Raw genomic sequence first — 15,831 nt, 5'->3', positions numbered from 1 at the left:
AGAAACAAATGGAAAATTACAACAAACAGTCATCCAGAAATAGCTCATCATCTCTTATCAGATATAGGGAAGTTTTGAGACTTGCAAGAGGTTCCAATAAGCTGCCTTTTCATTAATTTCTAGATAAAAGATTTTATAAAAATAAGTTGAGTTTTTTAAAGATTTTATTTATTTATTTGAGAGAAAGAAAGCACAAGCTGGGGAGAGGGGGAGAGGGGAAGAGGGAGAAGCAGACTTCCTACTGAGCAGGAAGCCCAATGGGAGGCTTTAACAGGACCCCAGATTATTACCCAAGCCACAGGGAGATGCCCAACCGAGTCACCAGGCACCCTAAGAAGTTAATTTTTTTTAAAAGAACCCTTCCCCAAAAAGGTCTGTGTTATAAAAACCTTTAAACAAATGCATTTGTTTCTTTCTCATGGATCCATGGCATTCAAAGTAGCCAACAGACAGATAAGCTAGAAGAATCAATAACCCACTTCAAAGAGGGCTATTTTCCCTTAGCTTAAACATTTACCTCTGAGATTCAACTCATAAAAGACAAAGCCTTGGAGTGAAACCTTAAATTATCCTTTAAATTAAATAACAGGGAAGGCAAATAACACTCCTTTCCACTCTCTGAATATGAGGTATCCCCACTTTTTCCTTGTTCTAACCCACCCAGCCTTAGGGCCTTGCTGCATCAGCTGCTACCTCTCCTCTGGTTTCTCTTCCTCCCTCATGGGCCCATGCTAAGGGTGACTGTATCTTAACAAAAACTCTTCCTCACACCCACCTCTCCTTCAGTCTATCACTGGGTCCTCTCTTCTTCAAAATGTAGTCCCCATTCCTTATTCATATCCTATACAGCCACCCTCCCTCACACACACTTTTCCTACCCTACTGCCTCCTGACCTCCTTCACCACAATCCCACTGGGGCCTGTATCCAGTGTAAATGGAGTCTAAGCAGTTTTTTTTTCTTTTTTGTAATGCAAGTGATTACGGAGGCATTCATTTCAAAAAGGCATCTACTTTAAGAGGGCTATCTTGAATAAACACATTGCTAGTCACTTGATTAGATAAAGAGCCAGGCTGCCTCCCCTCACTGAGGCTCCTTTGTTTTAGAGATCTTGGTTGATTTCTGATAAATGATTATTTGGGCTGCTTATTTTTTTTCTCTTTCCATGTTTTATTTTTTTTTTTTTTTTTTTTTTTTTTTTTTTTTTTAAATTTTTTTTTTTTTATTTATTTATGATAGTCACAGAGAGAGAGAGAGAGGCAGAGACACAGGCAGAGGGAGAAGCAGGCTCCATGCACCGGAAGCCCGACGTGGGATTCGATCCCGGGTCTCCAGGATCGCGCCCTGGGCCAAAGGCAGGCGCCAAACCGCTGCGCCACCCAGAGATCCCTCTTTCCATGTTTTAAATTCCCCCTCTTATATTTTAAATTCACCAATAGAGCGAGCCTCCCCACACCCTAGGCCTCCACCTTCAACTCCGATAAAAGTAGAACCCCAGGCCTGTGTCTTTGTGTTCTCTTGTTCCCTGGCTTGAGCTGCGCACTCTCCCCCCACCCTATACAACATTCTCGTTGTGTAGTTCCATGTGTGCTATGTAATTTCCAGGACCTATAAATAAGAAACCTTTTTTTTTTCTTAAACCTTTATTCTTTCGGGATCCCTGGGTGGCGCAGCGGTTTAGCGCCTGCCTTTGGCCCAGGGCGTGATCCTAGAGACCCGGGATCGAATCCCACGTCGGGCTCCCGGTGCATGGAGCCTGTTTCTCCCTCTGCCTATGTCTCTGCCTCTCTCTCTCTCTCTCTCTCTCTCTCTCTCTCTCTCTATCATAAATAAATAAAAATTAAAAAAAAGAAATGTTATGAGTATAAAAAAAATAAAAATAAAAATAAACCTTTATTCTTTCAAAGTTTCTTGATGGTTATTGCTGAAGGGTATCATGCAATCGCAATAAAGAAGCATAGGGCCAGTCTAACCACCATGCCAGGCTGAGACCAGCACACAACATCCTGAGAATTATAGCTGAATGCAACCACTTCAACACCAGCTTTGGCACTGCCAACCTCTTCACTGCTTCCAACACCACGGACTGACCAGTCCCTTCTGTAGCTCCCATCTCTGTGCTCCCTCTCGCATGTACTCTGTATCAATCTCCAGAATCAGCTCCCCATCATACACTCACTCATTTACTCAACAAGAGCTTCTTAAGTATCCACGATGGGCCAGGTGTAAGCTAAGGACTAGAGACAAAGAAGACAGAAAGCTTCCCATCCTCAAGGAGCATCTATACTACTGAAAGAAAAACAACAAAAAGCAAATGAGAATTCCAGATCATAACAGAGCCCTAATGTAACCACCCAGGGTGCCACAGAACCTCAACAGAGAGACCCACCTTAAGCAGAACAATCTGATAATCTTCTCCGAAGCTGAGTCCTAAAAGAAGAGGAGCCAGCTGGTCAAAGCCAGGGGAGAAAGATTCAGGAAGGGCCAGCAGCAATCATCAAATACTCGGGGAGACAATAAGGTTAGTGTAGAAATAAGCTTAGCAAGTGAGGAGGGGAAGGGCTAGAGAGAGAAGGCAGAAAGATAGGATCCAAATCCTGTAGGATTGTGTAGACCATGGAAGATATGTAGATTTCATTCACTTGCTTTTTTTTTTTTTTTAAGATTTTAAAAATTTTATGTGATGTAATTTGGGTATGTAATGTACATTATGGTAACAACAGTTTACAATACTATATATCTGAAAGTTGCTAAAAGAGTAAATCTCAAAAGTTCTCATAATAAGTAAAAAAAACTTTTAACTATGAGATGATTGATAGATGTAAACTAAACTTACTGTGGTAATCATTTCACAATACATTATGTATTGGGCAGCCCCGGTGGCGCAGCGGTTTAGCGCTGCCTGCAACCTAGGACATGATCCTGGAGGCCCTGGACCTAGTCCCACATCAGGCTCCCTGCATGGTGCCTGCTTCTCTCTCTGCCTGTGTCTCTGCCTGTGTGTGTGTGTGTGTGTGTGTGTGTATGAATAAATAAATAATCTTTAAAAAAATACATCAAGTATCAAATCATTACATTGTATACTTTAAAGTATGTTATATATCAATGTTATATATCAAATGAATCTCAATAAAACTGGAGAAGGAAATAAGTTAATGTGAAATTTTAACACAAATTTTTTAACACAAATTTTAACACAAATGTTCACAGTAGCATTATTTGTCACAGTCAAAAAGTTAAAGCAACTCAAAATAGATAATTTGATGAATAAACAGAAGCAAATATATTCCTATAATAGAACAGCACCTGGCCATAAAAGGGAATGAAGCACTGATAGTACAATATGGATAAACCTTGAAAACATCATGCTAAGTAAAAGAAACCAGGAGCAAAAGAACACATGTGATTCCATGTATATGAAATGTCCAGAATAAGAAACTCCATATACAGAAAATAGATTGCTGGTTGCCAGAGAGAGAGGGAGGGATGAGGAATGACAAAAATGGGTACAGGAAAAAAATAATAAAAAAAGGGGGGGGGGATCCCTGGGTGGCTCAGCGGTTTAGCGCCTGCCTTTGGCCCAGGGTGTGATCCTTGAGTCCTGGGATCGAGTCCCACATCAGGTTCTCTGCATGGAGCCTGCTTCTCCTTCTGTCTGTGTCTCTGCCTCTCTCTTTCTCTCTCTCTCTCGAATAAATAAATAAATAAAATATTTTTTAAAAATGGGTACAGGGGTTCTTTTTGGGGTATTGAAAATGTTTTGGAATTATACAAGGGTGATAAGGGCACAACTTTGTGAATGTACTATAAACCACTGAATTGTACACTTTAAAAAGGTAAATTTTATGTGTTGTATCTCAATTACAAAAAGAGAAAGAAAAAACTAAACAGTCTGATCAAACACATGGAATCAAAGCCAGAATAGTGGAGGTATATAATTGGAGGCAATATTTCATAGAGAGAACTTGCTAAAGGATGAATGTAAAGAGTGAGGGAGCAAAAAAGAGTCAGAGATTACTCTCATACCCACCCTAAGTCTTAAATCTTGGCATTTACCCATACTTTTTAAACCCAGAATGTCATTGGTCCCCAGGATCATGCCCACAGCCTTATTCTCTTCAACCTGGATAGCCTCATCCACTCCCATACCACATCTTCCTTCCAGCCTTGATCTGATTCCCAGATCCAGGCCTGTCATTATCACGGCTATTTCTACCTGGCCATCCTGCAAACCTATCAAATTCATGCAATAGATCCAACTCTGTCATCCCCTTAATAAAATTTAAAAATTTAATTTTTTAAAAAAAAATGGAAGGGGAGGGGAAGGAAGAGAAGGCAAAGGAAGGGGAGGGGACAGGAGGAGAGGAAGGGGAAGAAGAGAGGAAGGGGAGGAAGAAAGTCTGGTTTTAAAATTTCTTAGTGTGATATTGTGATATAATAAAAAATATATGTTTGGTCTTTGGCCCTGGTTCCTGGCACAGAGTTCGTAAAACCCTTGAAATTTCTTTTTTTTTTTTTTCCAAGACTTTATTTATTCACGAGAGACACACAGAGAGAAGGTAGAGACACAGGCAGAGAGAGAAACAGGCTCCATGACATGGGACTCGATCCTGGGTCTCCAGGATCACGCCCTGGGCTAAAGGCAGGCACTAAACCACTGAGCCACCGGGGCTGCCCAAACCCTTGAAGTTTCTTGTGAGGACTGTCTTGTTATTCATAATAAGCCCCTTTCGACCATACCTAAGCTTATGCTAATAAAGATGGGGGGCTGGTTACCAGAGAAACTAATCAGGTAATTGGAACTTTCAGCCCTTTGAAAGTTCCCTGGAGGGGAAAAGAGCTGGGAATTGAGCTCTTTACCAATGACCAATGATTTAATCAGTTGTGTCTACATAACAGAAGTTCCAGAAAAACTCTACATAAATGGGTTCAGAGCTTCCAGGTTGAACACACTGAGGTGCTGGGAGAGTGGTACACTCAGGGCATAGAAGCTCTGTGCCCCTTCAACTTATCTTGCCCTATGCATCTCTTCCATTGGTCGTTCCTGAGTTGTATCCTTTATAATAAAATAAGAACAGTAAGTAAAGCACTTTCCTCAGTTGTGTGAGCCATCCTAGCAAATTATCAAACTCCAGGAGGCGGGTGTAGAAACCTCCAATTTACAGATGGTCAGTTGGAAGTATAGGAGGGCAGGGATTTGGGATTAGCCTTTGAAGTAGGGGGAGGGCATCTTGTGGGACTGAGCTCTTAACCAGTGTGGTCTGCACTAACTCCAGGTAGTGTTAGAAGTGCTGTGAGCAGGGGTGGCTGGGTGGCTTAGTTAAACAGCTGCCTTCGGTTCAGGTCATGATCCCAGGATCCTGGGATCGAGCCCCACATTGGGCTCTCTGCTCAGCAGGTAGTCTGTTTCTCTCTCTCCCTCTGCTCATGATCTCTCTCTCTCTCAAATAAATAAATAAAGTCTTAAAAAAAAAAGGGGGGGGGGGATCCCTGGGTGGCGCAGCGGTTTGGCGCCTGCCTTTGGCCCAGGGAGCGATCCTGGAGACCCGGGATCGAATCCCACGTCGGGCTCCCGGTGCACGGAGCCTGCTTCTCCCTCTGCCTGTGTCTCTGCCTCTCTCTCTCTCTCTGTGACTATCATAAATAAATAAAAAAATAAAATAAAAAAATAAAATAAAATAAAATAAAAAAATAAAAAAAAAAAAGTTGTGTGAGGGAAGCCTGGGTGGCTCAGTGGTTGAGCATCTGCCTTCAGCTCAGAGTGTGATCCTAGGGTCCTGTGATCAAGTCCCACATAGGGCTCTCTGTGGGGAGCCTGCCTCTCCCTCTGCCTGTGTCTCTGCCTCTCTCTGTGTCCCTCATGAATAAATAAATAACATCTTAAAAAAAAAAAGTGCTGTGAGCAGAGGAATGACAGCTTTACTTTACCTAGTATATTTATTAACAGCATTATCCAACTAGTATTCCAGGTATAATACAAGGATCACCCCAGGTGGAGTGTGAGGAGTAAACTCTGACTTTCCTCTCTCCTGCACCTTTCAAGGCAAGGAGTCAATAATTCTTATCAACTCAACCAAAATAAGTATCTCATGTATACAACCCTACATTGAATGTGAGCAGACATGAGATAAAGGTTCAACCTTCCTAAAATGAATAAAATTGAAATTAAAACATTGAGAAAATTTCCAAAAACTAGAACTTTTTATTTTTTTAATAAGTTTTTTTTTATTATTTATTTATTCAGAGAGAGAGAGAGAGAGAGAGAGACTGAGAGGCAGAGACACAGGCAGAGGGAGAAGTGGGCTCCATGCAGGGAGCCTGACGCGGGACTCGATCCTGGGTCTCCAGGATCAGACCCCGGGCTGCAGGTGCCACTAAACCGCTGCGCCACCGGGGGTGCCCCCAAAACTAGTACTTTTTAAAGAATTTTAATACCTTGTGCTTTCAAATGTACAAATTTGGTATTCACATATGTTGCTGGTGACTGTGTATACTGATTAGCACAATCCTTCTGAAAAGTATATGACTATATAGTCATATTAAATTAAAAAAGTACAATTTGATCTAGTAATTCTAGTTCTAAAAATATATTCGAAGAGAATAAGCTAAATTTTTTTAAAAGCCTTGTGTACTCTTTGAGGAAGACATAGTCACAGCTGCAGTGGAGCTTGGGGTGCCAGCTCCTACTCTTGACTCACTGCTATTGGCTCTCTCCGAGGAACAAATTCTGTCAGGGAGTTGAACTGCATCCATGGCTCTTAAATATAACAGAAAATCATGCCTGGAACCAGAGGTGGCAATTCACCAAACGAGAATTACCCTAACTGGCCTTAACATAAAAGTAACGGAAGAGAATCTCAAAATGGAAGGACTAGTTCAGGTACCTAACAAGACTCTGAGAACCACTACCTAGAAAACCCCTTGAGGTGCCTGGTGGCTCAGTCGGTTATGTCCAAGTCTTGACTTGGACTCAGGTCATGACCTCAGGGTTGTGAGATCAAGCCCCATATTGGGCTCCACAATGGGTGAAGAGCTTGCTTAAAATGTTCTCTCTCCCTCTGCCTCTACCCCTACCCACCCCCCAAAAAACAAACAAACTCCTTTTGGTGAAGGTACTAAGACTTGGGATCTTTTTCAGACAAAATTCACAAGCAACTCACTGACTTGCACAGTTCTGAGATTGCTGAACAAATTACTTCTATCAGCATTGAGCCAGGAATCGAGGTTGAAGTCACCACTTGGAGATACTTCAATTAACGACTTTTTTAATGACTTTTTAAAAAAAAGATTTATTTATTCATGAGAGACAAACACAGAGGGAGGCAGAGACATAGGCAGAGGAAGAAGTAGGCTCTTTGCAGGAACTGGATGAAGGACTCGATCCCAGATCCCAGGATCATGACCTGAGCCAAAGGCAGCCACCCAACCGCTGAGCCACCCAGGTGTCCCTAAATTAACTACTTTCATATATTATCAATTGTTGGGGTGCCTGGGTGGATCAATCAGCTAAGTGTCTGCCTTCCACTCACATCATGATCCCTGGGTTCTAGGTCCCTGGGTTCTGGGTTGGGTACCCTGCTCATCAAGGAGCCTACTTCCCTCTCTCCCTCTGCAGCTCTCACTACTTGTGCTCTCTCACTTGCTCTCTTGCTCTCTCAAATAAAAAAATAAAATCTTAAGAAGAAAATAAAAAATAATCAATTGTTTTTTTAAAAGCCCACATACATAAAAAAGTTCATACAAGCAAACATCTGGAAACAACCTAAAAGGAAAATGAGTATAATATATTCACGTGAGGGGCACCTGGGTGGCTCAGTGGTTGAGCATCTGCCTTTGGCTCAGGGTGTGATCCCGGAATCCTGGGATCGAGTCCCACATCAGGCTCCTCACAGGGAGCCTGCTTCTGCTTCTGCCTCTGCCTATGTCTCTTCCTCTGTGTGTCTCTCATGAATAAATATATAAAACTTTTATAAATAAATATATACACACATATACACTCACTTGATTTACAAAATGCAACAAAAATTCATGACAACAAAATACCAGCACACCACATCCAGCAACATATTAAAAGGATTATACCTTACACCATGACTGAGTGGGATTTATCCCGAGAATGCAAGAGTGGTTCAACATGGCAAAAACCAATTGGTATAATATGCCACATTAAAAGAATGAAGGGAAAAAGTCACATGATCATTTCAATTGATGCACAAAAAGCATCTGACAAAATCCAACACCCTTTCATGATAAGATCACTCAACAACCAGGAATTAAAGGGAATTTCCTCAGGGCACGGCTCAATCAGTTAAGTCTGTGCCTTCAGCTCAGGATCTCAGGGTCCTAGGATGGAGCTTCCCGTCCGGCTCCCCACTCAGTGGGGAGTATCTGCTTCTCCTTCTACCTCTTTCCACCCTGCTTGTGCACACTTGCTCTCTCTCTCTTGCTCTCTCAAATAAATAAATAAAAATTTTTAAAATATTTCTTAAAAGGGAATTTCCTCAACATAGTGAAGAGTATTTTTTAAAAAACCCACAAATAACATCTTACTCAACAATAAATGACTGAAAACTTTCCCCCCAGATCAGGAAGAAGACAAGGATACACACTTTATTCTTTTTGAAGATTTTATTAATTTGTGAGAGAGAGAAGGAGAGTGCACACAGGCAAGTATGTACGCATAAGTGAGGGAGAGGGAAAGGGAGAAGCAGACTTCCTGCTGAGCAGGGAGCCAGACATGAGGCTCCATCCCAGGACCCCAGGATTAATACCTGAGCCGCAAGTAGACATTTAACCAACTGAGCCATCCAGGTGCCCCAAGGATGCCCACTTGAGTCACCTCTATTCAGCATAGTACTGAAAGTCCTAGTCACAGCAATTAGGCAAGAAAGATAAATAAAAAGCAATCAGATTGAAAAGGAACAAATAAAACTATTCAGATTACTTTAAAGAATCCACAGGTTGCAGGGCATAAGATCAACACACAAAAATTAGTTGTAGCCGTATAGGTTCACAAACACTCTGATGATAACATTAAGAAAACAGGCTTTCTTACAGAAATGAAAAAACTGATCACAAAATTCATATTGACTCTTGATCTTGCGGTTGTGAGTTCAAGCCCCATGTTGGGTCTAGAGCTTACTTTAAAGAAAAAAAGATGGGGGAATGGGATAACCGGGTGATTGGCATTCAGAAGGGCACATGATATGATGAGCGCTGGGTGTTATACACAATTGATGAATTATTGAAAACTATATCTGAAACTAATGATGTGCTGGCAAATGAATTTATCTTTAAGATTTTATTTATTCATGAGAGATACACAGAGGCAGAAACACAGGCAGAGGGAGAAGCAGGAACCTCACAAGGAGCCCAATGTGGGATTTGATCCCGGGACCAGGACCATGCCCTGAGCCAAAGGCAGACACCCAAACGCTGAACCACTCAGGTGCCAATATGAATTTAAATAAAAAATTAGATTTAATTTTATTTTTTATTTTATTTTATTTATTTATTTATTTATTTATTTATTTATTTATTTATTTATTTATTTATTACGATAGTCATACAGAGAGAGAGAGAGAGAGAGGCAGAGACACAGGCAGAGGGAGAAGCAGGCTCCATGCACCGGGAGCCTGATGTGGGATTCGATCCCAGGTCTCCAGGATCGCGCCCTGGGCCAAAGGCAGGCGCCAAACTGCTGCGCCACCCAGGGATCCCTAGATTTAATTTTAAAAAGAAAGAAAACAAAGTGGTTATAAATGCCACTGAAAGGGCAGCCCGGGTGGCTCAGAGGTTTAGCGCTGCCTTTGGCCCAGGGTGTGATCCTGGAGACCGGGGATTGAGTCCCGCATAGGGCTCCCTGCATAGAGGGAGGAGAATGACACATCCTCCTCCCTCTGGCTGTTTCTCTGCTTCTCTCTTTCCCTGTGTTTCTCATGAATGAATAAATAAAATCTTAAAAAAAAAATGCCAGTAAATTGTATACTTGAAATGGTTAAAATGGGGGACACCTGGCTGGCTCAGTTGGTGGAGCATACAACTCTTGATCTCAGGGTTGTAAAGTCTGAGCCCCTCACTGGGTATAGAAATTACTTAAAAAATAATAAAAATAATAAGAAATTACTTAAAAATAAAATATTTTTAAAAATAAGGTTAAAATGGGATCCCTGGGTGGCGCAGCAGTTTGGCGCCTGCCTTTGGCCCAGGGCGCGATCCTGGAGACCTGGGATCGAATCCCACATCGGGCTCCCGGTGCATGGAGCCTGCTTCTCCCTCTGCCTGTGTCTCTGCCTCTCTCTCTCTCTCTGTGTGACTATCATAAATAAATAAAAATTTAAAAAAAAACTTTAAAAATAAGGTTAAAATGGTAAATTTTACATTATGTATATTTTACCACAATTTAAAAAAGGAGGTGGTGGCAGAAAGGTGATTCTGATGATTGTGTAGAGAATGGATGGGGTGGAGGAGAGATAAGTGGGAGGCCTATAGATGCTCAGCTGCATATGGCTGAGAAGCAATAAAAGTAAATCCCAAGACAGGGACAGTGGGGGAGGACAAGATAAGAGAGCCCAGAGAATAAAATGAGAGAGTGAGACAGAGAAAGACTGATTCCTAGGTTTATTGCTTAAAAAATTAGAGGAAACAGCAGTGAAACAAAAAATTGATTACATCCATTTTAGGCATAGCAGTTTGAGAGATGAATGAGAGATGACCAGCTAGCAAAATGAGTATGAACAGGCATGTGTATCAGCAGAGAATACTGAAGCTATAATTTTGATTATGAAAGTCCTCGTTCAAGGCAGTAAAAAATGCTCAGGAAGAGAGTTGCTCACTGAAGCAGAAATGGTAACAAACTAAATTCTGGAGATCATGAACTATCATTTAAAGGGCAGAGAAGAGGCCAAGTAGTGGATGGAGAGCCAGGGGAATGAGGACACAAAAGCCAAGAGGGAGAGGAACTTCAGGAGAGGGTGGTTCAAACAGTGTCCAAATCCTGCTATGAGATCCAGATATGCAGAGATATTTATTAAAAATCTTCAGGAATATTATTATTAAGTAGTTTCAAAAAAGTTCTGCTAGTGTTGTTTGCACCAACTCCTGTGTTAAGAGGTATACACTGTGCAGTAAAAAACGCTAGGGAAAATTCCTAAAGAATCCACCAGGGACACTTGGGTGGCTCAGCAGTTGAGTGTCTGCCTTTGACTCAGGTCATGGTCCCAGAGTCCTGGGATCAAGTCCTGCATCAGGCTCCTCGCAGAGTCTGCTTCTCCCTCTGCCTATGTTTCTGCCCCTCTCTCTGTGTCTCTCATGAATAAATAAATAAAATCCTTAAAAAAAAAAAAAAGAGTCAGATGCTTAACTAACTGAGCCAGCTAGGTGCCCCTAGAACCCTTAACACACTGCTGGTTAGAATGTGAAATGGTGTAGCCACTTTTGGAAAACAATCTGGCAATTCTTCAAAAGGTTAAACACAGAGGTTAAGGTTAACCACATGGCCAAACAATTCTACTCCCGGGTATATATACCAAAGAGAAATGAAAACATGTCCACATGAAAACGTGTATACATGAATATTCATAGCAACATTACTCATAATAGCTAAAAAGTAAAAACAACCTAAATGCCCATCAACTAATGACTGGATAAACAAAATCTGGTATATCCATACAACAGAATAGTATTCAGCAATAAAAAGAAGAAACATATTAATATATGCTATAATATTGATGAACTTTGAAAACATGCTAACCAAAAGAAGCCAGGAGCAAAAGACCATATACTCTATGATTCTGTTTATATGAAATGTCCACAATAGGCAAATCCATAGACAGAAAACACATTAGAGGGGAGTGGAGGTGTTGGCATTGATGGCTAGTGTATGAGGTCTTTTTGGAGTGATGAAAATTGATTGTTCTAAAACTGTGGTGATGGCTGCACATATTTGTGAATAAAACCACTGAATTATATACTCTAAATGGGTGAGTAACATAGTACTTGAATATATATATACATATGGGTGGGTGCATATATATATATATATATAAAACCAAGTAAATATACACACCGGGAGACCCACAAGTGTAAGTGTTTTATGGTTAAGTACAGAGTAAATCAGTCTGGATGTCAATTTATTGTTCTCATGAGGATGCCGTTATAGTAACTTATTAATAAGTCTGAAGTCTTCAGGCTTTCCCAAGAGTTAAATACTCATTACAATATTTCATAGTTGGTGTGCTGTCTGACATCAAAACACTGTTACTGGGACAAACCACTGACAGCTAATAACTTTTTTGTGTTTCAAATAGCATACAACTTTATAAACTGAACCGATGGTTAGCCATACTAAAGAAAATCTCCTTTGCTATACACAGATCCAGCTCTACATATGTTAGTTCTTATTTTAGGTACTGTGGGCTTATTACCTTAATGTTCCTAATCACTGGATATGTAATGTATTTCTTCTCTGGTCTTTTTAAAAATTGTGATAAAATATACTTAACAAAAAACCTGCCACTTTAACCATTTAAGTGTACAACTCATGGCATTAAGTACATCCACAGTGTTGTGCAACCATCACTCCTATTCAATTTCAGAACTTTTTTATCATCCCAAACAGAAACTCTATACCCATTAAACAGTAACATCTCATCACCAACTCCAGTTAACCTCTATCCTACTTTCCATCTCTATGAATTTACCTATTCTGGATACCTCATATAAGCAGAATCAGAGAATATTTGTGTTTTGGTGTCTGGCATATTGCACTAGCATAATGTGTTTGTGGCTCATCCATGTTGTAACATGTATTAAAATTTCATTTCTTTTAAAGGATGAATTATTTCATAGAATGTATATGCCACAATTTAACCATTATCTGCTAGTGGGATACGGGTTGTTTCTACCTTTTGGCTATTATGAATAATGCTGCAATGAACACCTGCATGTAACTCTATGTTTGACTCTCTGCTTTCAATTCTTTGGGATATACACATAGCAGTGAAATTGCTTGATCATATGGTAATTCTATGTTTAACTTTTTGAGGAACCACCAAACTGTTTTTCCACAGCAGCTAGACCATTTTACATTCCCACCAGCAATGAACAAAGGCTCCCAGTTCTCTACATTCTCACCAACACTTGCAATTTGTTTCTCGTTAATAGGCATCCTCATGGGTGTGAAGTGGTATCTCACTGTGTGCAATGTATTTTTAGTCTATTATCTGTAAATAGAAGTTCACCTTGTGTTGATTTCTAAAATTATACGTAGCACAGCCACATTAGAGATATAAACAACAAATATTTACATGCCAATAAAATAAAGCACAGGGTTACAAAGATTTAAATCAACTCAATTTTGAAAAAGATACTAAAGACAAAGAACGCGGACACAACACAAAACCTGTAAACTCCATTTTACTCATCTGGAACTAATTTCTAAAATACTAATCTGTGTACATAAAAATTTTACAAAGCAGGTTACAGCTTTGCGATTTATAGCTATGACAGTGAAACGAATGTAGGAGTCCCTCCCGAAATAAAACTTTTAAAGGCATTTATCCCTGGGAGATCATTGTCACTGTCCCCATTTTAAAGATAAGTGTATCTGAAATCAAATAGGTTTAATCAATTGGCTTAGGCCGGAAATTAAATCTGTGGAAGAGATTTGGGAAATAACGATTTGGTTCTAGGCTTAAGGTGAAATCTCGTAATTTAACGTGTAAAAAGTCAAAGAAACACTGAAGAACCAATTCTACTCTTAATAGTAAATAAACTATGGGAAGGTGTCCACAACACTGAAGCTTACAAATTCCAACAGCAATGACCAATAATTAACTCCTTGCTGGTGTGACCTGAATGTGGATTCAACTCAGAACTACTCTGGTTTTTTTTTTTTTCCAGCATACTCTAATAACAGTAAGCCTCTAACTACGTCTCTGTTTTCTTCGTTAAATTTCGGAGGTTCAAATGTAGGATAATTCTATTGTTAAATTGACAAAGCCTATGTTGAAGCAACCAAGGAAAATGGAATTGGTTTTTGACAACCTTGCTTAAATCTGGTGTAGAAAGTGTTAACTTGTCTTTCTCCCTGCACCCTGAACAGGATAAACTACGGGTCAAACAAGTTACTGTTTACCCTCACCAAATTTGATCCAATCGTTTTAGCGAAGCTGAAATATACATATTTTAAGAAATTCTAAGAAATACTAAGAATATTTTAAGAAATCCAGTTATGCAGAGGTGAAATGACTGATTGGGATCTGCTTTAAAACACTTCAGCAAGGCAAAGGAAAAAAAGGAGAGATGAAACGTTTGTGCCGGATAAACTGTTGAATGTGGATGATGGCACAGGGAGGGGTTCAGTTCACCTTCTCTCTCTCTCTCTCTCTCTCTCTCTCTCTCTCTACTTTTGCCTATGCTTAAAGTTTTCGCCACAACTTTCCACGAAATGAACGATTCCCAAACAAAGTTACCGTCCCGGTTATTAAGGACGAGTCGGTGGATGTGAGCGTCCTTGTCTTCGGAACCGAACCGAGCGAAGGGTCCCCAGCAGAAGCGAGGCCGACGTGGGCTCCGCGCCACCACGCGGGCCGAAGGCGCGCACGTTTTCTCCCAGGCTCAATCTGACAACTCCCTCGGTGCGCTCCAGGGCTCGGAGCACCGCCTAGCTCAGCTGGGAAGCGGCGCACGCGGGGCTCACGCCTGCGGCTCGGGGAACCCCGACAAACTCCGCCAGAGAGCTCCAAGGTCCCGGCCCCGTGTGGTCGGCCCCCGCAGCCCCTCCAGACCCCTGGAGACCCCTGCCCCGCCCCCCCTCCGCCCCCCCACCGCGAACGTCGACCCAGCCCGCCGCCTACCATCCAGGTCCTCGTCGTCCTCCGACTCGCTGTCCGCCTTGGCGTCGGCGACCAGGCCAGGGCTGGGCTCCAGCCCCTGGGAGCCGGAAGGAGGGGCGGCGGGCGGGCTGGAGGCTTGCAGGCGGGCCTCGCGCAGGCGGGTGAAGTAGTCCACCGCGAAGTCGACCAGGTCGGGCGGCTGCTGCCGCAGCACCTCAACCGTGTAGCCCTGCAGCAGCTCCGTGAGCCCCGGCGGGATCTGGATGTGGCTCATGCCGGCGACAGCCGCGAGGACAGGCGGGTCCCGGCCGCCGGCGGCCACTGCCTCCGCGCTCCCTCACGCCGGCCTTTCGCGCGGCGCCCGCGAGGTCTCCTCCCGCGCGACCCGGCTCTGGCCTTCCTCGTGCCGCGCCGCCCTTCCGCCGGGTGTGCGTTTCCGGGCCGCACGACCCTAAGCTACTACGGCCGGCCTGGTGCCGCCGCCGCTGTCACTGGGCAGCCGCCGCCGCCGCCGCCGCCGCCGCCGCCGCCGCCGCCGCCGCCGCCGCGGAGACCGACCAGCGGGCAGGCGGGACGGGCGGGGCAGGAGCCCGGGTTGTGACGCACGCGACCGCGGGCGTGCGCGCTCCCGCCGACCGCCGGCCCCCAGTGCGCGTGCGCCACCGGGCCGCCCGCAGGCCCTGTGCAGTCCCCGGTCCAGTCGTGGAGTGAGTGCTTTCCCTGCTAAAGGGAGTCGTCAGAGCTTCCCACCTAGTCCCAAAACCCTTTCACTTGTTTCGATTTCAATACGCGCTAAGAGCCACCTGTTTGCCAGCACTGGGTAGGCTCCAGGGACACAGCCTAGAGCCAGATAGCCAGACGCCTGGCACACACATTGCAACCTCAGGGCGGTTCTGGCTGCGGTGGAGAGCGAGAGGGCCCACTTAAGGGGGTGAGATTCAGGCTGACTCCGAGGCCTGGACAGGACGCTACTACAGGAAAATCTTGAGGAAAGC

The 15,831-nt window shown here is 42.9% G+C and overlaps 1 protein-coding gene across 1 annotated transcript in view; it reads right to left on the bottom strand.

The window, feature by feature from the left end:
* Positions 1 to 15,439, bottom strand: part of PRKAR2A (protein kinase cAMP-dependent type II regulatory subunit alpha) — a 112,150-nt gene extending 96,711 nt beyond the window's left edge. Inside the window, exon 1 of the mRNA XM_055343836.1 lies at positions 14,858 to 15,439. Coding sequence (XP_055199811.1) covers positions 14,858 to 15,110 — 253 coding nt within the window. The 5' untranslated portion in view covers positions 15,111 to 15,439. The remainder of the gene's footprint in view (positions 1 to 14,857) is intronic.
* Between the last annotated feature and the right edge of the window lie 392 nt (positions 15,440 to 15,831).

The sequence above is a fragment of the Nyctereutes procyonoides genome, unplaced genomic scaffold, assembly GCF_905146905.1.
Source record: "Nyctereutes procyonoides isolate TBG_1078 unplaced genomic scaffold, NYPRO_anot_genome, whole genome shotgun sequence".
Lineage (NCBI taxonomy): Eukaryota > Metazoa > Chordata > Mammalia > Carnivora > Canidae > Nyctereutes > Nyctereutes procyonoides.
The sequence above is the reverse complement of the archived record's forward strand: the minus strand, read 5'-3'. Positions and strand labels throughout refer to the sequence as shown.